Source organism: Odocoileus virginianus, chromosome 19 (assembly GCF_023699985.2).
Source record: "Odocoileus virginianus isolate 20LAN1187 ecotype Illinois chromosome 19, Ovbor_1.2, whole genome shotgun sequence".
Taxonomy (NCBI): domain Eukaryota; kingdom Metazoa; phylum Chordata; class Mammalia; order Artiodactyla; family Cervidae; genus Odocoileus; species Odocoileus virginianus.
The window spans coordinates 9961889-9987582 of NC_069692.1; the positions used below are offsets into that span (position 1 = coordinate 9961889).

Consider the following 25694-nt stretch of genomic DNA (forward strand, 5'->3'; position numbering starts at 1 on the left):
TTTTATTACAATATGCCTGCAAAGCAACATATGATCAAACTGTAATCTATAAAAATCATATTATATGATCAGATACTAGTTTCTGAAAGCTAGTTCTCAAGAAAGAAATCCTATGTAATTCAGGGAAGACAATTTAGAAATAGAAATATGCTTCTATTTGAGGAATAATGGCTTCCCTGATAGCTCGGTTGGTAAAGAATCCACCTGCAATGCAGGAGACCCTAGTTTGATTCCTGGGTCAGAAAGATCTGCTGGAGAAGGGATAGGCTACCCACTCCAGTATTCTTGGGCTTCCCTTGTGGCTCAGCTGGTGAAGAATCTGCCTGCAATGCAGAAGACCTGGGTTTGATCCCTGGGTTGGGAAGATCCCCTGGAGAAAGGAAAGGCTACCCACTCCAGTATTCTGACCTGGAGAATTCCATGGACTGTATAGTCCATGGGGTCATAAAGAGTCGGACTTGACTGAGAGACTTTCGCTTTCACTTTCTACGTGAGGAACACTTATATTTGAGATCGGACGAGACATTGTAACAATCTAGTTACAGGCATCAAGTCATGCAAATTTACTCAAACTAGCTAATCTAGATTTTGTGTTTGAGTATTTGCGCACACCAGTGTGTGAGTATGTAAGCAAAGTGAAAGTTGCTCAGTCGTGTCCAACTCTTTGCGACCCCATGGGCTATACAGTTCATGGAGTTCTCCAGGCCAGAATACTAGAGTGGGCAACCTTTCCCTTCCCCAGGGGATCTTCCCAACCTAGGGATTGAACCCAGGTCTCCCACATTGCAGGCAGATTCCTTGCCAGCTGAGCCACAAAGGAAGCCCATGAGCATGGAAACTATGACCTAAAATCATTAACTCTTCAACTTCCATGGAAAATTCATGCAAATAAAAGAATTTAATTGCATATTTTAAAAGGAAGTTGATCCTTTTCTTTTTTGTAATATGTGGTTTCAATTTATTTGGCAGCAGCCATGGAGTCCCAAGTTTAATGACAGCTGATTAAAATGGTTCTTTTTTTCCTTACTTTGACTTTATTGAAAAAGAATCAAAACTATGTTGGCACAGACAGTATTTCTCATCCTAAATGGTTTAACATTTGCAATATTTTGTATATGATACATGTGTCATCCGAAACAGACTTTTTCCCATAAAAAATAATCAAAGAGAGAAAGATTATGTTTGCATTTTCTTTGTTCAAGGTGTTTATTGCATCTCAGAGGGCGTACATGCACTGGATTTTTGAACTGAAATACAAAGAAAAGCCATGTTGAAATTGGTTTTAGGTAATTTTTCCCCATTACAGTGTATGTTATCCCCACAGTAAATTCAGATACAACCACTTTTAAATGGTACCATACATCTATTGAGTAATTTGAAAAAAAGGCAAACACCTTTCCAACCCAATATGCTTTAACAAAGAGCGGCCAAGCCACTAGCAACACTGATCAACAGTGACCTCATGTATGCATCAAAATCTTAAGCCAAGCCATCAGCACAGACAATATGACAACAACTTAAAAATTAAAGAATACGGTATGTACAGTAAAGAATACAATTCTCTGATTTAGTTTAAATTCTAGTCACAATGGTACAACAAAACCTACTTTGAGCTCAATTGAGGGATGGAAGAACACTAGTCTACAGAACACACAAAGAAATACTAAATTAACAGATGTACATAAACCCCACAAGAAAATAAAAAGATTTGCAGTAAACTTTAAATTACAGCTATACCTTGGGGTGCCCTCATAATCACTTGAATAGCATACTTCAAATTGCATTTTCACAGACAAGATGGAAACAGACCCTTTACTTTCAGTGCACTGAATCAAGAATGAACAAGTAGGTTAATTTAGATGCAAAACCTGTCAAACATAATTAAAATAGATAACACAGCAGTGATTAAATATGGAATTCTTCCCATATGATTTTTCATTCTTGATTAAGGTAGCTTTGAGGGGAAATATTTGTTATGGACATTAACCTTTATATTTTTTTAAAATAAAATTTCTTAACATATACAGTGCCACAAAAATAAACATTTCCCACCACAGCTGAAGTTCCTGTGATTGGAAAAGTGTACTCCACACCGAAAAAAGTTCTGTATATTTAAGAGTGTTTTCCTTACTATCTGATATTATCACACTATATTTGTAACGCAGATACAGAAGAAAAGAGAATTTATGGGGAGAGTTCAGGTGTGTCCAAAAGTTATATATACATTGAAACCCTCAAAAACACAGACACGTCTTTCCCAACGGCTCACCACACAACAGCTGCATCATCCGTCCATGGGCGAGGTCCAGAGAGCACTAAAGGCATCAGAAACATCCATTCATTGTTTACATCACGCAACACAGAAGGAACCCACATACACTACAATTCTGCGAGTAGGGATAACAGCTAAGGTAGTACACTTTCACGGCTGTGCTACAGTTCGGAAGAGAAGTTATGAATAAGCATTGGGATTGGTACTGGTGGCTCCCTTTGAAACTCTGAGCGTCAATTTTATTTGAAGTCTCCAAAGTCATTATTTTTTTTCCTATTCAGTCACAAAAATTGCAGCTGTAAAGATAAAAAAGCACTTGAATTAGAAAATGGCATTATGTAGTTCTCAAATATTTTACCTTCCTTGCAATTTTACTTCGCTGTTGACACAGCAGGTCTTCATATTACCAAAGTCACATTTAAAGACTTTTCACCATTCTTTAAGACAAGCTTAAAATTTCATCCAGGAAAAAAACAAAAAAAACAAAAAAACCTTTTTTCAAAGTATAGCTTCATTTTAAGTAAGCAAATTCTATTGGCAAAATTTGGAAATTGGATACTTAGGAAGTATCCAATTTCCAAGTATACTTAGAAAAAAAATCTTAGCAAGACATTCAGTATCAATTAAAACAACCTTAAAAAAGGGCAGTGAAAAAAAAAGAGGTGGGGCAGGGACTCCCTTTTCTGGGGTTCTGTTCAGTTAAGGTTTTCAAGGAGCCACTAAGTAGTTGTACAAGTGACGGAACAGTGGGGAGACGTCCCCGGTGATGCAAAGCCTTCATTGACACACCCTCTCCCCTCCCTGCCACCTCCCATGCTGTCATCTCTGCCAGGAAACCCTCCTGGGGTCTTCAGGCTTAGGCATGGGGTAGCTCTCCTTTGTAACACAGTCTGTGTCTGTCCCTCTTTTGACTCTGACTCTGAGAGCAGACGGTATCTCAAGCACTTCTGTTTCAGGCACTCCTCAGAATTCCTGCACGTGCTGACAGCAACACTTCTGAATAACAAGTGCATAAAAGGCTGCTTCCTGCTGCACTCCTGGTCATTTCTGAAACTTCAGCTGCTAAGAAATAAGTGTTTGTTGTCTTATTTATGCATCTACATGATGCCTACCTCAGCCCAATTCAGCCCAAAGTGGAACAGAAAAGTTGGGCTCAAGGAGAATTACTTGGCTGAGATGTCAAGGCCTTAAAATGATAAATTATTAATGTTGTATGAAGAAAAAAATCACAAGGCAGAAATCCACAAAAGTCGCCATAGACCTAACAGGAAGTTTAAATATATATATATAGTAGATGCACGATACGGAGAAGGCACTGGCAACCCACTCCAGTACTCCTGCCTGGAAAATCCCATGGACAGAGGAGCCTGGCAGGCTACGGTCCATGGGGTCGCAAAGAGTTGGACACGACTGAGCGACTTCACTTTCACTTTTCACTTTTAAGCACTGGAGAAGGAAATGGCAACCCACTCCAGTATTCTTGCCTGGAGAATCCCAGGGATGGGGGAGCCTGGTGGGCTGCCGTCTATGGGGTCACACAGAGTCGGACACGACTGATGCAACTTAGCAGCAGCAGCAGATTTATGATAAAAAGAATACCAGACAGGGGTTCAAAAACTTCAACGCTCATACTTCTCTTCCAGTGTGACCCTGGGCAAATCACTTAATGCCAAGGGACAGTTTCTTTTGCTGTGAAATGCAGGCCAGAGTATCTGGCTAGCTTATCCTGCAGGGTTTGATCTCCAACAGAGGTGATCAAAGAGTTAATTACTAGAAAGAATGAAAAATACTGTGTAAATGAAAAGCATCATTACTAGTGCTCACCCACATTCACCAAGTATTGGGTTGGCCAAAAAGTTTGCTCTTGTTTTTCTGTAACATGAAAAATTTGAATGAACTTTTTGGCCAACTTAATATTTGTTGAGAAGCTATCCACTGTGTCAGGTTCTGGGGTTAACAGCAAATCGCTGTCTTCATTAGTTTCCTTCTATAAGTCCTCTATTAGCCATAATGTAATTTCACAAATTACATTAGAAATTTAAAACTAGAATGTTAGAAATGAAAATTTTGCCTGAATGCAGAGATGCAAAGGGTAATAAATCTAAGTTTTACTTGATGAGGCCAAATAAGAATAAGCAGAATAAAATTACAATTGTCACCAAATATATTCTTAGACAATTTCTAAATGAAGTATTATAAATGTTACCTTTCTATAAATTCTAGTCATCATAGAATGCACTAGTAATTTTCTAATTTATGAAGTAGCTTGGGCAACCTTTTGCTTTATTAGTATAATCTGTGTGCTTTCCAGGGTAAGGACAATTTGGAGGTTTCTTGCCCTCTTAGTTTTGCAAATTAAGTAAGATTAAAAAATCACTGACAAAGATAGCTTCCAATATGGATTTCAAAAGCATACACATTCAAACAATTATTATTACATATATGTATTAAGGACACAGAAGTACAAATATTATACCTAATAAAATAGCTAAGCATAGCATAGGTCACTATTACAAGCCCACAGGAAAAGCTCATTATTAGATACCTTAAATTGTTTACAAGAAATCCTTGATGTTAAGATCCGCTAATGGGTCCTTTGCTGGAGGTTTCTTGGGACTCTGAGAGGCAGGTGTAGGGCTTGGAGAAAGCTAAGGAGGAAAAGCCAGCCCAAGACAGTGGAAACAGAAAGCAAACAGAGATAGATAAGCATTAGGCCAAGCACATACCACAGAAAACAAACATGCAGAAGATTAGATGGCTAAAAGTTTACAAAATCTACTTTGTTCTACTTAGTCACAGGGTTGTTTTAGATTTTGGATTTAAAAAACACACTTCAAAGGATACTGGCTTTCTTGAAATTATTTGACATCAAACTTAGCCAAAGTAAAATTTGAGGACTCTTGTAGAACAATATGGATATTAGTTAGGGAAGATGTGGAAAACTAGTCACATTAAAGCTACTATGAATACATAGTGAAAAAAATACAACTTCTCTATTCAAAGCATTTTGACTTTGAGTTATTAGTACCTCTAAACTAATAAAGGAATATAAACGACTTTTCTCAGACTGAGAGTGAGTTTGAAGGAAAAATGGAAAGAAAACAGCTTGCAGAAAGTCACTTAAGAAATTACTTTAAAATATTAGCTAAATAGACTAGAATTTCATATAAAGTATTTTAAGTGAACACCTGTCAAATCTGGGGTCACTGTTTGTTTTCGGATGAGCAAATAGTGTAGTTGTAAATGTCACTGAATTCCAATCTTGCCTGTCCAGCTTGTAGAGAAGATTAATTATTAGATACTACAGAGAAGAATCATACTAAACCTGAAGCAAAAGCAACCAAAAATTTACTTACCTTGTTTCTGCTTAATGAATACTTAGATTATTCTATTGTGTGACAAACCTAAGTTTTGGGAACAGGCTTTTGCAGGAATGTTAGGGTCCAAGGCCTTGAAAAAGGTCATGGAGTCTACACAGAACAATAACTAACATGTATCCTTTGAGCTAATTAATCTTCTACACTTGTAACAAGATGGAATGTAACTCAGGAATATGGGATTGAAGGGCAGGGAGGTATGTTTTCTTTTTTGGTTCTGTAAACAAAGCTCCAGAAATAAACAGTTTTAGATTTGTTCCCTTGTCCAGGAACTATTGATTAACTGTAGTACGTATCAGTCAAATTTCCATTTTTAAAACTGGGATCCTATCTCATGGGAAGGCCAGGAAAAAATAAATATAAAGGGTCAAAGTTGTTTGGAAGATAAGAAACTCAAGGACTGGTCCATAATTAATAATTAGGTGATATGACATTGTGACACCAACCAAGTGATTTACAGTGCAAGAGTCCACACACCAGTAAAGAAAAACTTCTATGTCTCCAAAGCTACTAACTCATGTTTGCTTTCTTATTTAATATCTAATCAGCAATGATTCTTCTCTGGTGCAGGAATGCAGCTTAGAAATTGAATAACTATGGCACAGCATGTCCCAAATTGCCATAAATTCAACTAAATGATTAAAACAGTTTTCATTGTATCATCTATTTTTCATTTTCATCCTTTGAATTAAGTAAACAAATTGATGCTATGCAACACTGGTATCAAGCAGGAAAACTACCTTATATAATAAAACTGTATTATTTCTAAAGCGTTCAGCACACCAAATACAATAAGACTTTTAAAAATCTCGGTAACATCCTTTCAATTTCTTTTTTTTTTTTCAAAAAGGTGGTAGATAGTCATGGATATATTTAACAATCAAGGAAATATTCATAAGTGAGATTCGTTCTTGGAATTTAAATATATCTAGATTGACTGTAATCCCAACTATGAAAACCAAAACCTCCCTTAATATCCACTCCCGGCCTTCCACCCTCCCCAACCCCAAACAACTTTAGGTAGCATTCATTATCTCAGAGCAGAGCAAATTCCTCAGGAAGCCAGTGCTTTGGTGATGGCGTTGAAAGCTGGAGTCTCTTACATTTTAAATTTATCCTTTTGGACACCCAATATCACTCTCCTGGTCATTATGGCTTTTGAAGGGTTAAGGCAAAGAAACTAAAGCCAATTTTGGGAACAGGTAGAGAATGAATTTAGAGATGATCCAAGGAAGAAAAGGGGATTAAAGTACATTCAGAAGGTTCACAACAGGATTCCTATTGTGAGGCTGAGACAATATAAACAGATGTGGTAAATTTAAAAATTATACAATAGAAGCGAAATCATTTACTGATATCCTTAAAATATATTTCAGCCATGTGTTCTGAGTACTCAGCACCGTGCTAGAAGTTACAATGTTCTTCCTCCATCCTAAATCAATTTCACATGGTGAAAATTTCTTTGGTTCTACATATACCTTCACTTGGTCCAGGCAATTTATGAGAGAAATAAACAAAGGGTGATTTATCTGTATGAACATCATTATTGTCAGCAAAATAGTTCAACAAAGTGCATATATTTTGGCATCTTTGCAAATAAAGGCAGCACGCTATATAGTAAGAAACTTGGCCTCACCCAAGAGAGGTTTGCCCTTTTTCCTGGACCCTGGTAGATAACTTCTAAACCTTTGGAGTTTTCCTAGTAATAGGAATGTCTTTGTTATTCAGAGTGGGTTTGTGGCACCACACCTGATAATTTATGCTAACTAGGTAACTCAGGGTTGGGGGCTGGCCATGCCAGAAAATCAACCATGTGATTAAACAGTTCAGTCTCTGGGCCACAGGATATGAACCTGACCTTCAGAGAGGGAGGAAGGCTGGAGATGGAGTTCAACCACGTGAGAAATAATTCAGTTAGTCATTCCTATATAATGAGAGCTTAATACAAACTCTGCATACTGAAGCTCAGGTAAGCTTCCCGGGTTAGCAGTATTGCATGTGTATCCTCACACAGTGATACCAGGTGGGTAATGCATCCCTGAGGACAAAGAAGCTTCATGTGGGATCCTCCCAGACTTTGCTCAGTGCATCTCTTCTTTTGGCTGGATCTGTTTGTATCTTTTCACTACAATAAAACTGTCATTGTAAAGTTAGTGCTTCCCCGAGTTCTATGAGTCTTTCTAGAAAACTGTCTAATCTGAGGGTGGTCCTGGGAACCCTTACTTAAATCTGCAGGCAGCTGGTCTGAAGTGAGGGTGGCCTTGGGGACCTGAAGGGTCTGATGAGGGCAGTCTTGTGGGAATTGCTCCTTCAGGCTTTGTTGCTGTTGCTGTTGTTCAGCCACGTAGTCGTGTCTGACTCTTTGTGACCCCATGGACTGCAACACACTAGACTTCCCTGTCCTTCACCATCTCCTGCAGTTTGCTCAAACTCACGTCCATTGAGTCGGTGATGCCATCCAAGCATCTCACGCTCTGTTGCCCCCTTCTCCTCCTGCCCTCAATCTTTCCCAGCAACAGGGTCTTTTCCAGTGAGTTAGCTCTTTGCATCAGGTGACCAAAATACTGGAGCTTCAGCTTCAGCATCAGCCCTTCCAATGAACATTCAAGGTTGATTTCCTTTAGGATGGACTGGTTTGATCTCTTTGCTGTCCAAGGGACTCTTGAAGAGTCCTCCAGCACCACAGATAGAAAACATCAATTCTTCAGCACTCAGCCTTCTTTATGGTTCAGCTCTCACATCCATTCATGACTACTGGAAACCATAGCTTTGACTAGACAGACCTTTGTCAGTAAAGTTATGTCTCTGCTTTTTATTTTTATTTTTTAGTTCTAATGTCTCTGCTTTTTAATATGCTGTCTAGGTTGGTCATGGCTTTTCTTCCAAGGAGCAAGCGTCTTTTAATTTCATGGCTGCAGTCACCATCGGCAGTGATTTTGGAGCCCAAGGAAATAAAGTCTGTCACTGTTTCCATTTTTCCTCCATACATTTGCCATGAAGTGATGGGACCAGATGCCAAGATCTAGGCTTTACAGTTTGGCAGACTCACTGCAGTTAGTGTCACTAGTCTTGGGCAAACTTAGCAGCCAGAAGTATCATGTCCCTAACCTTAATTTTGGCTAACTCTAGGAACATGTAGTAAGACAATGGATTAGAGCTACTCATTTTTTCCTGGAATAAATGCCTAGATATTTTAAACACCTGGTAGTTCTCAGGAAACATTCCAAATCAAGGAAAGGAAGGGAGGGACCTTAGGACAGTTAGTTTTTTCTATCATTTTCCTTTAAATGTCACCACTGTTCACCTGTCTTCCATGTTCCCTCGACTTCTTCCCAAGCAGCAAACAAAGAGATGGCATCAGGTAAAAACATTTTTAAATTGTTGGTCACATGACAGTTTACACTTATAAATTAAGGTTATTCTTTTGTGGACATTTAAAAACTGACCTGTGTGCCAGGTACAGCTGCAACTCCAAAGGGTGGCCTCATCATGGGCTGTGCAAACATGACAGGCTGCTGAGGCATCATGGGCATGCCTGTCCCCGCTGGAGGCTGAAAAAGCAGAGGGGTTCACAGTGTGAGTGCAGTTCACTCTGGCAGTGCCCTGACATTTATGTCTTTAATATGTTAAAGAAAATTTCTGAAGAATCCAGGTTTGTGAAAAAGCATCACTTGTGATTTTTTAAAAAGATGCTTACTTAAATTTATTTTTTTTATGTTTTTGGCTGTGCTGTGTGGCATGTGGGGATCTTAGTTCCCCGACCAGGGACTGAACCTGTGCACCCTTACAATGGAAGCCTGGATTCTTAACCACTGGACCGCCAGGGTGCATGCTCAATTGTGTCTAACTCTTTGTGACTCCATGGACTGTAGCCCTCCTCTGTCCATGGGACCTCCCAGGCAAGAATACTGGAGTGGGTTGCCATTTCTTCCTCCAGGGGATCTTCCCAACCCAGGGACTGAACCCATGTCTCCTGCATAGGCAGGCAGATTCTTGCCTATGGATTGAGCCCACCCTGGAAACTCCAGACCACATCCTTATCCCAACCAGGCTTTGCTGCTGTTTATCTATCTTCTGTATGTATAGTTCTTAAAGAGGTAAAGACTTGTTTCTTTATGGAAAATGGCCCTAAAATTTGCTAGTGATAAAAGTGGTAAGTGAAAAGTCAGTATACTGATGAAAAGTTGATTTTGATGATTAAGCTAAGAGCCCAGGTCACTGGTTTGGTAAACAGTACTCCAAAAATGACATTATCAGTGCACTACAAAAATTATTTTGATGGTGGAAAATTATTTTAAGTGTCTTATAACTGACTTGATCATGTCCTCTGTAGACTACTTAATGTCTAAAGCAGATGACTTAATTTTAAAATTTTATTCTACTGCATTATGGGGAGAATTACATTCTATAGTTAATCTGGGATTTGGCAAAGTCCTTAGAAGTATTAATTACAATTTTTACAATTGTAAAATTGTAAAACAATTAAAAAAAAATTGTTTTACAATTTTTAAAACACTCACCATTCCAAACCCTGGTCCAGGTTGTCCGACAGATGGGGCCCCGGCAACAGGAGGAACTGAACTGGTTGGAGGCACAGCTCCTTGCTATCAAAAAACCCACAACACACACATAGACACATACACACACACACACAAACAACAAACAAAAAGAACCAATATAATATGGCTTTAAAAGGACAGAATATAACTTTTAAATGCATGCTCTTAAGTATATGTAAAGACATACAGAAATTTCAAATTTCAGTTTTCAATTTTAAAAATAGGACTAGCACCACGCCAGCGATACAAAGGTTACCAACATGATGTTCACCACTGTGGAGTTATTTGGGCTCAGCTTATGCTTTCTACCTACTTATGCCACCTTCAGTGTAAGAAGCCAAGTTTTTCTAAACTTTTTTTGGTCTAATCATTATATTCTCCAATAGGCATTGAATTAGAACTTTGAGGAATGCTTTTATTGACATGTTTAAAGCTTGGTTTCCACTTCTCCCCACTTAAAAAAATTAATTTATTTTTTAATTGAAGGATAATTGCTTTATAGAATATTGTTGTTTCCTGCCAAATATCAAGATGAGTCAGCCATAGGTATACACATGTCCGCTTCCTCTTGGACCTCCCCTCATCTCCCTCCCCATCCCACCCCTCTAGGTTGTTACAGAGCCTCTATTTGAGTTTCCTGAGCCATACAGCAAATTCCCATTGGCTCTCTATTTTACATGTGGTCATGTAAGTTTCCATGTTACTCTCTCCATACATCTCATCCTCTTCTTCCTCCCCGTGTCCATAAGTCTATTTTTTATGACTGTTTCTCCATTGCTGCCCTGCAAATAAATTCATTGGTACCATCTTTCTAGATTCCATATACATGCACTAGTATACAATATTTATCTTTCTCTTTCTGACTTCACTCTGTATAACAGGTTCTAGATTCATCCACCTCATTAGAACTGACTCAAATGCATTATATTATGTGGCTGAGTAATATTCCATTGTGTAAATGTACCACAGCTTCTTTACCCATTCAGCTGTCGATGGACATCTAGGTTGCTTCCATGTTCTAGCTATTGTAAGTAGAGATGAAATGAACATTAGGGTACATGTATCTTTTTCAGTTTTGATTTCCTCAGGATATATGCCTAATAGTTGGATTGCTGGGTCATTTGGTGGTTTTACTCCCAGTTTTTTATATTATTCTTTTTTGTGTTATATTTGCTTCTCTCTGACTTCTGACTGTTGTACATTTGTACAAAGACCAAAATTAACTCCAAGTTTTAGGAAGTATTTAAAAGACTACATGTAATACTGTTCACATATCCCATTTCAGGCTCAGGTTTGAGAGTTTTCAGTCATATACCAAAACCCCTAATACTTCCCTTAGGCATAAAATTAACCCTACTGCAATCCCTTGAAATTTATACTGTCCTCCAGTTCAGCTGCAGCCTTGAAAACAACAGCACACACTCCCAGGAACAGTATCACAAGGAGCAGAAGATATTTTAATTATTTGCTTTGTCTTGTCTCTTGTCTAGGTGGCTCCCTAGAAACACTGGCTTAAAAGGCTTGCTGTTATCTTGTCAAACTGTGAACCCATCTAGTGCTAGCTGTTATCTGAAGACACTGGTGGAAAATACTTAAAGGCAAATTTTTCAGTTGTTGCTGTATCAGGCAATGGATATCAGTCACAGCAAATAGCAGCCTAAACAAAAAGCTCAGAGGAAAGGCTGGAGAATGAGATGCTTTGAGGATTAAGGGTTTGAAAAATCCAGACATCCTCCTGGGAAAATAGATAGCTGTGCACATACTCTGGAAAGACTTGAGATGCCTCTGGGCTGACGTGGAGGCTTTAAGCAAGCAGCAGTGATTGCTAACGCAGAGTTGCAACCTGCCTGGGTGAGTCTGAGGTTGTGCCTAACACACACGCAGAGCCCCTCTGTAAAGACTGGGAGATATTTTTGGTTCCAGGAGTTTAAGTAGTATCTGCCTAATTCTCAGCTGACCAATTAGCTAAAGGACAAAACAAACAAGCAAATAACTCCCTCTACCAAAGTAGCAAAACAACAATAACAAAAAAAGTAGCAACAACAAACCTTGGGGAAGGGTAGAACACGATTTTCAGTGCTGCCGTATTATAATATTCAATGTATCCAGGTTCCAATATAAAATTATGAGATATGAAAAGAAACAAGAACATATAGCTCATATGCAGGAAAAAGATCTCAACTCAATAATCTAAACTTCTACCATAAGAAACTACGAAAAAGAAGAACTAATTCTAAAGTGAGCAGAGAAAGGAAATAAAACAATTAAGAGCGAAAAAAAATGAAAAAAAGAATGGGAAAACAAAAGAGAAAAGAAAAGGCCTCTGAAAAGATCAATAAAATGAATAAACTTTTAAGTAGACAAGAAAAAAGAGAAACCTAAACGACCAAAATCAGGAAAGGAAGTGGAGATATTACTACCAATCTTATAGAAATAAAAAGAATTAAAAGGATATATTATAAGAAATTATATGCTAAAACATTAGATAATCTAGACGTAACAGTCAAACTCCAAGAAAGACACAAACTACCAAACCTGACTCAAGAAGAAATAAAAAAATCTAAATAGATGTATAGCAAGTAAAGAGACTGAGTTAGTAGTCAAAAACTTTTGATAACAGAGAAGCCCAGAATCAGATGGCTTCACTAGTCCATTCTATTAAAGGTATAAAGAAGAATTAATATTAATCCTTCTCAAGCTCTCAAAAAAACAGAAAAGGAACATTTTCTAATCATTCTTTGATGCTGGTATTACTGTGATGCCAAATACACACAAGGACATCATAAGAAAACTACACCCAAATTCTTTACAAATATCAATATAAAAATTCTCAACAAATTACTAGCATACCACATCTAGCAGCATATTAAAAGAATCACACACCATGACCAAGTGAGACTTATCCCAGGAAATGTAAGATTGGATCAATTAATGTAATATATCATATTATAATAATATAAGAAATAAAAGAAAAACTGATCTCAGTACATGCAGAAAAAGCATTTGACAAAACCCACAATCCATTCATAACACAACAACACTAAATAAACTAGAAACAGAAGGGGAATTCCTACAACTGATAAAGGGCATTTACAAATAACTCACAACGAGGTCAGGAGTGACGGTGGGGAGGAGCTACCCCACGACCAAGGTAAGAAGCAGTGGCTGTGCTTTGCTGGAGCAGCCGTGAAGAGATACCCCACGTCCGAGGTAAGAGATAACCAAGTAAGACAGTAGGCACTGAGAGAGGGCATCAGAGGGCAGACAGACTGAAACCACAATCACAGACAACCAGCCAGTCTGATCACACAGACCACAGCCTTGTCTAACTCAGTGAAACTAAGCCATGCTGTGTGGGGCCACCCAAGATGGACGGGTCATGGTGGAGAGGTCTGACAGAATGTGGTCCACTGGAGAAGGCAATGGCAAACCACTTCAGTGTTCTTGCCTTGAGAACCCCATCAACAGTATGAGAAGGCAAAAAGATAGGACACGGGAAGATGAACTCCCTAGGTCAGCAGGTGCCCAGTATGCTACTGGAGATCAGTGGAGAAATAACTCCAGAAAGAATGAAGGGATGGAGCCAAAGCAAAAACACACCCAGTTGTGGATTGGACTGGTGATAGAAGCAAGGTTCAATGCTGTAAAGAGCAATATTGCATAGGAACCTGGAATGTTAGGTCCATGAATCAAGGCAAATTGGAAGTGGTCAAACAGATGACAAGAGTGAACATCGACATTCTAGGAATCAGCGAACTAAGATGGACTGGAATGGGTGAATTTAACTCAGATGACCATTATATGTACTACTGTGGCCAGGAATCCCTTAGAAGAAATGGAGTAGCCATAACAGTCAACAAAAGAGTCCAAAATGCAGTACTTGGATACAATCTCAAAAATGACAGAATGATCTCTGTTCGCTTCCAAGGCAAACCATTCAATATCATAGTAATCCAAGTCTATGCTCCGACCAGTAATGCTGAAGAAGCTGAAGTTGAACAGTTCTATGAAGACCTACAAGACCTTCTAGAACTAACATCAAAAAAGACGTCCTTTTCATTATAGGGGCCTGGAATGCAAAAGTAGGAAGTCAAGAAACACCTGGAGTTAACAGGCAAATTTGGCCTTGGAGTACGGAATGAAGCAGGGCAAAGGCTAATAGAGTTTTGCCAAGATAATGCACTGGTCATAGCAAACACTCTCTCCCAACAACACAAGAGAAGACTCTACACATGGACATCACCAGATGGTCAACACCAAGATCAGATTGATTATATCCTTTGCAGCCAAAGATGAAGAAGCTCTATACAGTCAGCAAAAACAAGACCAGGAGCTGACTGTGGCTCAGATCATGAACTCCTTATTGCCAAATTCAGACTGAAATTGAAGAAAGTAGAGAAAATCACTAGACCATTCTGGTATGACATAAAACAAATCCCTTATGACTATACAGTGGAAATGAGAAATAGATTTGAGGGACTATATCTGATAAGATAAAGTACCTGATGTACTATGGATGGAAGTTTGGGACATTGTACAGGAGACAGGAATCGAGACCATCCCCAAGAAAAAGAAATGCAAAGAAGCAAAATGGCTGTCTGAGGAGGCCTTACAAATAGCTGTGAAAAGAAGGGAAGCGAAAAGCAAAGGGGAACAGGAAACATATACCCATCTGAACGCAGAATTCCAAAGAGTAGCAAGGAGAGATAAGAAAGCCTTCCTCAGTGATCAATGTAAAGAAATAGAGGAAAACAAAAGAATGGGAAAGACTAGAGATCTCTTCAAGAAAATTAGAGATACCAAGGGAACATTTCATGCAAAGATGGGCTTGATAAAGGACAGAAATGGTATGGACCTAACAGAAGCAGAAGATATTATGAAGAGGTGGGAAGAATACACAGAAGAACATGTACAAAAAAGGTCTTCATGACCCAGATAATCACGATGGTGTGATCACTCACCTAGAGTCAGACATCCTGGAATGTGAAGTCAAGTGGGCCTTAGGAAGCATCACTACGAACAAAGCTAGTGGAAGTGATAGAATTCCAGTTGAGCTATTTCAAATCTGGAAAGATGATGCTGTGAAAGCACTGCACTCAATAAGCCAGGAAATTTGGAAAACTCAGCAGTGGCCACAGGACTGGAAAAGGAAAGTTTTCATTCCAATCCCAAAGAAAGGCAATGCCGAAGAATGTTCAAACTACCACACAACTGCACTCATCTCACATGCTTAAAATTCTCCAAGCCAGGCTTAAATTGCTTAAGGCTTAAATTCTCTTAAAATGCTTAAAATTCTCCAAGCCAGGCTTCAGCAACACGTGAACTGTGAACTTCCAGATGTTCAAGCTGGTTTTAGAAAAGGCAGAGGAACCAGAGATCAAATTGCCAACATTCACTGGATCATCAAAAAAGCAAGAGAGTTCCAGAAAAACATCTATTTCTGCTTTATTGACTATGCCAAAGCCTTTGGCTGTGTGGATCACAGTAAACTGTGGAAAATTCTGAGAGATGGGAATACCAGACCACCTGACCTGCCTCTTGAGAAACCTGTATGTAGGTCAGGAAGCAACAGTTAGAACTGGACATGGAACAACAGACTGGTTCCAAATAGCAAAAGGAGTACGTCAAGGCTATATATGGTCACCCTGCTTATTTAACTTATATGCGGAGTACATTATGAGAAATGCTGGGCTAGAGGAAGCACAAGCTAGAATCATGATTGCTGGGAGAAATATCAATATCGTCAGATATGCAGAGGACACCACCCTTATGGCAGAAAGTGAAGAACTAAAGAGCCTCTTGGTGAAAGTGAAAGAGGAGAGTGAAAAAGTTGGCTTAAAGCTCAACATTCAGAAAACTAAGATCATGGCATCCAGTCCCATCACTTCATGACAAATAGATGGGGAAACAGTGGCTGACTTTATTTTTATGGGCTCCAAAATCACTGCAGATGGTGATTGCAGTCATGAAATTAAGAGATGCTTACTCCTTAGAAGGAAAGTTATGACCAACCTAGACAGCATATTAAAAAGCAGAGACATTATATTGCCAACAAAGGTCCGTCTAGCCAAGGCTATGGTTTTTCCAGTGGTATGTATGGATGTGAGAGTTGGGATTATAAAGAAAGCTAAGCGCAGACATTGATGCTTTTGAACTGTGGTGTTGGAGAAGACTCTGGAGAGTCCCTTGGACTGCAAGGAGATCCAACCAGTCCATCCTGAAGGAGATCAGTCCTGGGTGTTCATTGGAAGGACTGATGTTGAAGCTGAAACTCAAATACTTTGGCCACCTGAGGTGAAGACCTGACTCATTGGAAAATATCCTGATGCTGGGAAAGATTGAGGGCAGGAGGAGAAGGGGATCACAGAGGATGAGATGGTTGGATGGCATCACTGACTTGATGAACATGGGTTTGGCTGGACTCCAGGAATTGGTGATGGACAGGGAAGCCTGGTGTGCTGCAGTTCATGGCGTTGCAAAGAGTCAGACACGACTGAGTGACTGAACTGAACTGAATATCATATTTAACGTTGAATGAATGAAAGTTTTGTCCCTAAGAACAAGATAAAGAGGTACTGGGAGATCTCGTCAGTGAAATTAGGTAAGAAAAAGCAACAGCATTCAAATAAGAAAGGAAGAAATAAGTCTATCTCTATTTGCAGATGACATCATCTTATATGGAGAAAATCAAAGAATTCACACACAAAAAATGGTCAGAGTTAATAGACAAGTTCAGCAAAGTTGCAAGATACAAAATAAATGTACAAAAATCAATGTGGTGTTCAGACTAGCAATTAACAATAAAAATGCAATTATAAAGAATTTAATCTATAACAGCATTAAAAATAACACACTTAGACATAAATTTAACAAGACAGTACAAAACTTATACACTGACAGCTATAAAACATTGTTGAAGAAATTAAAGACAACTTGGAAAACAGATATCCTCTAATCTATTAATGACTAGAAGACTTAATATTGTTAAGATGACAATACTACCCAATTCACTTTATAGATTCAGTGTGATTCCTATCAAAATTTCAATCCCTGTCAACTTAACTGCTTCTCTCGGAAAAATGGACAATCTGAACCTGAAACTTATATGGAAATCCAATGGCCCAGAATAGACAAAACAATCTTGAAAAACAAGAACGAATTTGGGGGACTCACACTTTCTGGTTTCAAAACTTACAACTAAGCTACATTGATCAAAACACTGTGGTACTGGTAGGGGGACAGACACACAGATCCATACAGCAGAATAGAGAGTCTGGAAATAAATCCACACATCTATGGTCAACTGATATTTGAGAAGACTGTGAAGAATATTGTGGAAAAAACAGTATTTTTAACAAATGGTTCTTGGATTAACTGGATTTGTGCATGTAACACATACAGTCTGGACCCCTATCTCATACCACATACGAAAATGAGCCTATAATAGGTCAAAGACCTAATGTAACAGATAAAATTATACAACTCTTAGAAAGAAGTCTAGGTATAAATCTTTAAGACCTTGAATTAGGCAATGGTTTCTTAAACACAACACCAAAAGCACAAGCAACAGCAACAGAAATAGATAAAATTGGAGTTTATCAGAATTTAAAACTCTGTGCATTAAAAGATACTATCAAGAAAATGAAGATGATTCACGGAATGGGAGAAATATTTGCAAATCATATATCTCATAAGCATCTACTATTCAGAATAATAAAGATCCCTTAGAACTAACCACATTTCTCAAAAAAAAAAGAAAAGAAAAGAAGATATACAAATGACCATTAGGCACACGAAAAGATTCTCAAGATCTCTAGTCATTAAGGAAATGCATATGAAAGTCACAATTGAAGCCCTATGCACTGATGGTGTAAATATGTAAGATGATGCAGCTGCTGTGGAAAAGTCTGTCAGTTCCTCAAAAAGCTGAACAGTGTCACACAAGTCCTGGCAATTCCACTCGTAGATATATTCCCAAGAGAACTGAGGACATATATCCTTACCAAAACTTGCATACAAATAACATAAGTACCTTTCATAATACCAAAACATGGAAACAACACAAATGTCCATTCATTAATGAATGACTAAACAAAATGCGGTATATCCAAACAACAGAACTGTCAGCCATAAAATAATAAAGTACTGTTACATGCTACAACCCAGATCAACCTTGAAAACATTATGCTAAGTGGAAGAACCCATGCCCATAAGCCTCCACATAAGAGTGTAGGATTCTGTTTATATTAAAAATCCAGAAGAGGCAAATCCACAGAAACAGCAAATTTTTGGATGTCATGGAATAGAGAAGCAGAAAATTGGGAAAGACCATGTTCCTTTTTGGGGTGATGGAAATATTCTGGAATTATAGAGAATGGTAACGGTTTTATAACATCAAAAAGATACTAAAATTCACAGAATTATACACTTTTAAAGTTGTAACTTAAAGTTACACAAATTTATCTAAAACATTTTTAAAAAGAAAGAAAATACTGAAGGGTAGCTTTTTGGCATAAGGATTCTTATGAGTTGATTATTCTGAAGAACAGCAGATGCAGGAGGAGCCCTGAGAACAGTCGACATTAAACTTTTGTAAGGTGTGTTTAGATTTATTTACAAAGGAGATCCCACTTAAGGGTCTCTCCCTCTCTGTACCAGGGAGAGAAGGACGACTAAATCACAAGAGAACCTCTTATCAATGGAGAAGTCACTGACTTGTACATAAATAACAAATTTCTAGAATAATTCTACTTATTTATCTTTGGCTGTGCTGGGTCTTCGTCGCTGCACGGGCTTTTCTCTAGCCGTGGCAAGCATGGGCTCCTTTCCAGTTGCAGTGCGCAGGCTTCTCATCGCAGTGGCTTCTCCTGTTGCAGAGCGCAGGTTTTAGGGCATGCGGGCTTCAGCATGCGACTCCCAGGCTCTCGAGCACAGGCGCAGTGGTTGTGATGCTCAGTTGCTCTGTGGCATGTGAGACCTTCTTGGGTCAGGGGTCAAACTCCTGTCTCCTGCACTGGCAGTCGGATTCTACACCGCTGAGCCATCACGGAAGCCCTGTATAACAAATCTTACCTTTGTTGACCCTGCTTTTCCTGGTAACCTCTCCATTAACTGGCCAGCCTATAGTTTTCTTTCTTTTGTCTTTAGCTGAAGATGGTTACTTAAGCCAGTGGCTTAGACCACCTCAGGGAGTTACTCATTTTTCCCCCTTGGTATCGCCCATGTATATATGAGGCGTACATGTTAACAAGTTTCTGTTTTTCTCTTGTTAATATGTGTTACTACAGGAGTCTCCACTAAGAGCTTAGAAGGGTAGAAGGAAAGTTATTTTTCTTCCTCTAAAAGAGAAATATTATATTTCAGATTCACTCTACTCATTATTTCAACAGTCTAGGGGTAGACTACTCACCAGACCAAGAATTGTGTCACTGACTGGAATTGCTTTATTTATCAGAATTGTACCTTACAATAACAACTGTATTTTTTATAAGAATTGTATCATTAGGATTTAGGGCTGTGAAAGCAAAAAGGTTTTTAACTAGTTATCAAAACAAAATGAATCTGCACATATTCCTGATCAAATAAATGGGTCAAAAATTTAAGGAGAGTCTAAGCTTGTCATTTTGTTCAAATGGTAGATTAACTCAATAATCTATTCCCTCCATATTATTTATCCTAAGGTTTAAAAAATTATTTTCTTTTTTAACACTCAACAAAATGTTTCACCTATAGATGTATAAAGATAAGCTGTTTTTAGGGGCAGAACTGTGGCCTCCTACAAAATGCACATATTTCTGAGTTGCAAGTACCTTCCTAGTTTGTCTGATGGAAACTTAGCAGGTCTGTTGTGCTCAAAACTAGGAATGAATAACCCTATTGATGACCATGGCAGTATGCCAGTCCTGTTAAAGGTTTCTAGATCTAATTTGGGTTCTGTCATCTGAAAAATTTTAGAGTTGCACCTTTAAGCAGCATTTAAGGGAAATTTAAAACAAACTGAGGAAAGTAACCTTAGCTCTTGTCTCTTAATAAAAACTATAAAAGGCAGCAGAAGGGTCTTCACCCTGACATCCACCCTTTCCTGTGCTACTCAAAAACAAAGGCCTGTAGATTAATGGGAAAATTTGCAAACCCTCCCTCACTGCTTCTGAAGCACACATTTCAGCTCTCTTCTTTTTCTTGACTGTCCTTAGAAAAAAAGACTCAAATGTATTTTAAGGAATAGAAAAATGCAAGAGACATTTTATGAGAGAACTGGGGTGGATAGAAGCCAGAGAAACTCAGAATGACTAAAGTGAAAGCAAAGCAGAATTTTGATCAGGAAGAAGAGTTCTGCAGTAACTGGAGCAAATGGTAGTAAATTTTCATGTGACTAAGTGAGGGTTAACAATGAAAAAATAACTGCCTTCATATTACTGCCTAAAACGTTAAGGAAAATACACAAAAGGAAGAGAACTACATGTAACTCTGTCCTCCTAAAAGATTACTTTTGTTGCTCTAATTTCCCTTTCCACAGCTGCTGTGTACACTGTATGCTAAAGCCTACTGTCTTTGACTTTCTGGAGTTCCATTACTAAAAGTATAAAGTTTTCTGCTTCATAAACAAAAATATGGTGCTTGGGGGTTTAAAAGAAACAAGAAGTCCTGGTGTCTGAGTGATTCCCCGGGCCCAGCAAAGGGACCAAGTTTCCAGAGCCCTGAAGTCAAGGGGTAACACCCCAAAATACGGACTCATTTTCCACTCTACCTTCATTGGCCGAGCAGCTGCCAAGGACAAAGGTCGCATCTCCCGATACCTGGCAAACAAATGCAGTATTGCCTCACGAATTGATTGCTTCTCTGAGGTGCCCACTAGTGTTTTGGGGGAGAAGCTTCGAAAACAAGTTGAGGAGCGGCTGTCCTTCTATGAGACTGGAGAGATTCCCCGAGAGAATCTGGATGTCATGAAGGAGGCAATGGTTTAGGCAGAGGAAGCGGCTGCTGAGAGTACTAGGAAGCTCGAGAAACAGGAGAAGAAACGCTTGAAGAAGGAAAAGAAAAGGCTGGCTGCAATTGCCCTGCCTTCTTCAGAAAACAGCAGTGCCCCAGAGGAGTGTGAGGAGACAAGTGAAAGACCCAAAAAGAAGAAAAAGCAAAAGCCCCAGGAGGCTTTTCAGAAGAATGGAATGGAAGACCCATCTGTCTCTTTTTCCAAGAAAAAGAAATATTTTTCCAAGGAAGAGCTAGTTAGTAGTCATCTTGAAGAGACAGCTGGTACTGGAGGTCTTCCCGAAAGGAAGAAATCTTTTCCCAAAGAGGAACCAGTTACTGACCCTGATGAGTCAGAAAACAAGAGGGTTCCCGAGAAAAAGCAGAAATTGTCTTCCAAGGAGGAGCCAGTCAGCAGTGGACCTGAAGAGGCTGCTGCCAGCAAGAGCAGCGGCTCCAATAAAAAGAAAAAGCTCCGAAAGCTATCCCAGGAAAGTTAGAATGGACATCTTCCTAGTGGGACATAACTTACAGAGGTATTCCCCATCCCATCCCCTAGAGCCCAATAAAAATAAAAACAAATTCAAGAAAAAAAAAAAAAAAGAAATGAGAATGTTAACCTCAGTCTCCAGGATGCTGCCTGCCAATCAGATAACTTGGTGGCCTTGTGGCCCTGAAGAAGCAAAAGAGTTGTTTGTTAAGTATCTGATGAATTCTTAACTGTGTATGGTTAAAATCTTCATCTTAGGGGAGGTGATGGTCAAGGAGGGTCTCCAGCTCAATACTGTTTTTAAAATACTTTTCCCTTGTTCCCCTTCGGGGATAATGGCCTCATTACTCAGCAAACTGCCCCATATAGAAACCTGGCAGCCAGTGTCTTGCTGAGTTTGTTCACAATAATCCCCAGTTGAGTGGATTCTGCATGGGACTTTTCTTTCCTATCTTACTCTCCACCTCTGGCTCCAAACCTTTTTCTTTTAACCTATGGTTGATCTGCCAGATATCAGCATTCTCACCACCTTCCCTCCACTCCCCTACCCTCTTCTTTGACTGTGCTATCACCATGACTGTTTTTTAACTAACCAGTTAAAAAACACTGAATGGGGGTGGGTAGTTGGGAAAGAGGTCCAAGAGGGAGGGCTACATATATATACAAAAAGCTGATTCACTCGGTTGTACAGTAGAAGCTAACACAACACTGTAAAACAACTATACCCTAACTGAAAAAAACAAAACAAAAACAAATCAAAACACTGAACAGCTTTATCTTGCTGATAAGAGCAATACTACTAAAGTATAAACTACTTAGGACTGTGTATAAGATCTCTTTAATTTTGCATAGAAGAGAACAGAAAAATGAGTTCTTTTAATTTGGTGATGATAATATAAATTATGATATTTCTTGACAATATGCAGTATTAACAGATGTATAAGGTGCATTCTAAAGAAGCTTTTTCTTTCGTTAGGGATTTTATTTACAGTTATTGAATCTCTCTCCCTCTACCCCCAGCACTGTTTTTGTATTTAAGAATGGGGTGCAGTTGAGGGATGCAGTGGGAGTTTTGGGTTAGCAAAAGCAAAGTCTTATACAGAGAATGGATAAACAACAAAGTCCTACTGTACAGTACAGGGAACTATATTCAACATCCTGTGATAAACCATAAAGGAAAAGAGTGTGAAAAAGAATATGTACATATATATGTGTAGCTGAATCACTTTGCTGTACAGCAGAAATTAAGACAACATTGTAAATCAACTATACTTCAAAAAATAAACTAAGAAAATAAAGAATGGAACGCAGCTGCCTAGGCCCAGAGTGCTACCTGCTGATGGTCTCAGCATCTATGTGGGCCACCAGACACACGCCTGGGGTCCCAGAGTAACAATGATGCTTCCTTTCACCCTCAAAGAGCACTAGTTTGCACAATAAATTATATGGCTATCCTGGGCATGGTGGTGGTGGTTTAGTCGCTAAGTCGTGTCCGACTCTCGCGACCCCATGGACTACTGTAGCCTGCCAGGCTCCTCCGTCCATGGGATTCTCCCGGCAAAAATACTGGAGTGGGCTGCCGTTTCCTTCTCTAGGGGACCTTCCTGACCCATACGTCAGTTTAAAAGATATGGGTAGTTTTCTATTAAGTATCTGTTACAAAATTTAAAATGGAACTTTATTTATAGATAAATACAAAAATGGCCCTCTTAAGCATCGTTTTATGCAAAGAAAGATTTTAAAAGGTAAACATCCAGATATAATAGGCAACCTTCTCATTGTTACCTTTGAGAAATCACTTCTTAAAATTAAGTTCTTTCAGACTTTGAACTCACCAAAGGCAGAGAGTACTAGTCCTTGTGTTTGCTGCTCTCTTACAAGCACCAGGGGGTGGAGTGGGGTGATCAGAGGAAGCTGGGTTTTGGACACCAAGTCTGAGTACAGAATGTATTGATATTTTCCTACAGAAACTACTGCTTAAGTTGTGGTTCAATTAATAATAACAGTATTGAAAGTGAAAGTGTTATTTCACAATCGGGTCTAACTCTTTGCAACCCTGGAGACTGCAGCCTGCCAGGCTCCTCTGTCCATGGGATTCTCCAGAGAAGAATATGGAGTGGGTTGCTATTTTCTTCTCCAGGGGATACAGAAATGAGACCTATCCAAATTTCATAGGAAAGGTGGTGATAGTAGTTTCAAATTTAAAAAACAGTGAGAAGACTTCATAGGGTTTTAAAATGAAAGTTCAGGTACACAATAGAAAACAATTCAGTCTTTCTGTTAAGAATAAAAGTCTTCATTATTTATGACCATCAGGAAATGTGGGCAAGAGATGTGGTAAAAACATAGACAAAGATCAATGGTATTGCATGTTTTGAAATATCGAAATATCATTTCTATAATTGTAGAAATAAAAAACTAATGTCTGAAGAAGTATAAATACTATTTTGAAATACTTAAAAAGCTAGGTCATAATCTTTAGTAAATATAAAGTCAATGAAATTTGCCTTTTAGTAAATATTGCATCTTGCTTCATTTCTTCAGCACAGATCAAGAAGTACAACATCAGTAGCAAAATTCAGCAACATGCTCCCTGCTCCATACACCTGGGAACTGGCACAGTGCTGCACCACTCTGGCCTCTGGGAGCTACGTACCAAGGGTGCGCTGGGTGGAACGCCTGCCGACCAGGTGGCGGGGGCTACTTTCGGCTGCCAGTTGGCTCCCCCAGTCAACCTCTTCTCTCCAGCATTCCACTGAAGATCTCCCCTAAAACCATGCAAAACACACACACAATCAGAAAAGAACAGTATGTGACTCCTTAGATGTTTATTTTTATTTGAGATCAAGAAGAAATAAAGAGAATGGGATAAAACAAAGGGAAGAGTCTTACTACATTGTATCTAAGAGAGTTTAAGAACATTTGACAAAAAAATCAACTGGAGTTTTGATCTCAGTGATAACAGGAATTTCCTGTCACTGCTAATGGAAAAATGTGCCACAAAATTCAACTGAATTCATCACTGGTTACAAAAAGTTCCAAATAAGTATGTCATAAATACTGTGTATCCTTTGCTGAACTGAAAATGAATCCATGATGGCACTCTCTGGATCTTAGTGGTTTCAACAGAAGGTTTCATACAATTTAATCATGACTACCACCTGCCTTCCAGCGATTGTAAGATTGTATCTATTGTTAAATGCATCCCAATTTCAGAGATGTTGAAATATGCATCTAAAAAAGGTGTACATTGTCATTTTTACTATTCTTCCTTAGAACTGACTCCATGAGACACTTTTTAAAATCAATGTTAGCTAGGAATATTACAATGAATCTAGAATTTAAAGCTATTAAATTATTCAAATCACAATTCCCAAGTATTTCTAGATTATAATTTAGTGAATCTGGAGACTGAAACAGATTATTTCTTCTCATTGCAGAGTCAACAGTTTGGATGTTCCAGTAGAATAACAACAAAAACAAAACCAGAATGAAATAAAAACCAATTTAGAAGTTACCTAGCTTGAGAATGAGTAATACTCCATTAAGTACAAGGGTTGAGAGCCTTGAACAAGTACAAATACACTGTCATAAGAAAACCAGACAGTTTCAAAAATACTTACTTTTTGGATGTGGTACCAGAAATTCCAAGATCTATAAATGGATACGAGAAAAAAGAATTTAAATTTCTATACTCAACTTAAATGACATGACATTTTAAAAGATCAAAGAATCAGAGGTCTAAAAAAAGTCCATATTTTGCATACAAATGACTGCATTTAGTTTTACAGAGGAGAAACCACTTTAGGAAACATATCCACAAGTCCAACATTTTCCTTCACTTATTCTTAAGGATCAAACTTTCAAGTCAATTGGTGTTGAAATGAGTGAACTTAGGAGGCTTGAGACTGCTATCTTAGGAAGGCCTGCATGGCTGGGAACTTGGCGAATATAACCTTCTTCTGTGCTCAGTGGCTAGGTCATATCCCACTCTTTGAGACTCCATGAGATTTCCCAGGCAACCATAC

At 38.7% G+C, this 25694-nt stretch overlaps 1 protein-coding gene across 1 annotated transcript in view; it reads right to left on the reverse strand.

Moving 5' to 3' along the window:
• Positions 1-1176: 1176 nt before the first annotated feature.
• Positions 1177-25694, reverse strand: part of SNAP91 (synaptosome associated protein 91) — a 166489-nt gene continuing 141971 nt past the window's right edge. The window contains 6 exon segments of the mRNA XM_070449843.1: positions 1177-2568; positions 4818-4920; positions 9096-9200; positions 10170-10253; positions 24323-24434; positions 25290-25320. Coding sequence (XP_070305944.1) covers positions 4828-4920; positions 9096-9200; positions 10170-10253; positions 24323-24434; positions 25290-25320 — 425 coding nt within the window. The 3' untranslated portion in view covers positions 1177-2568; positions 4818-4827.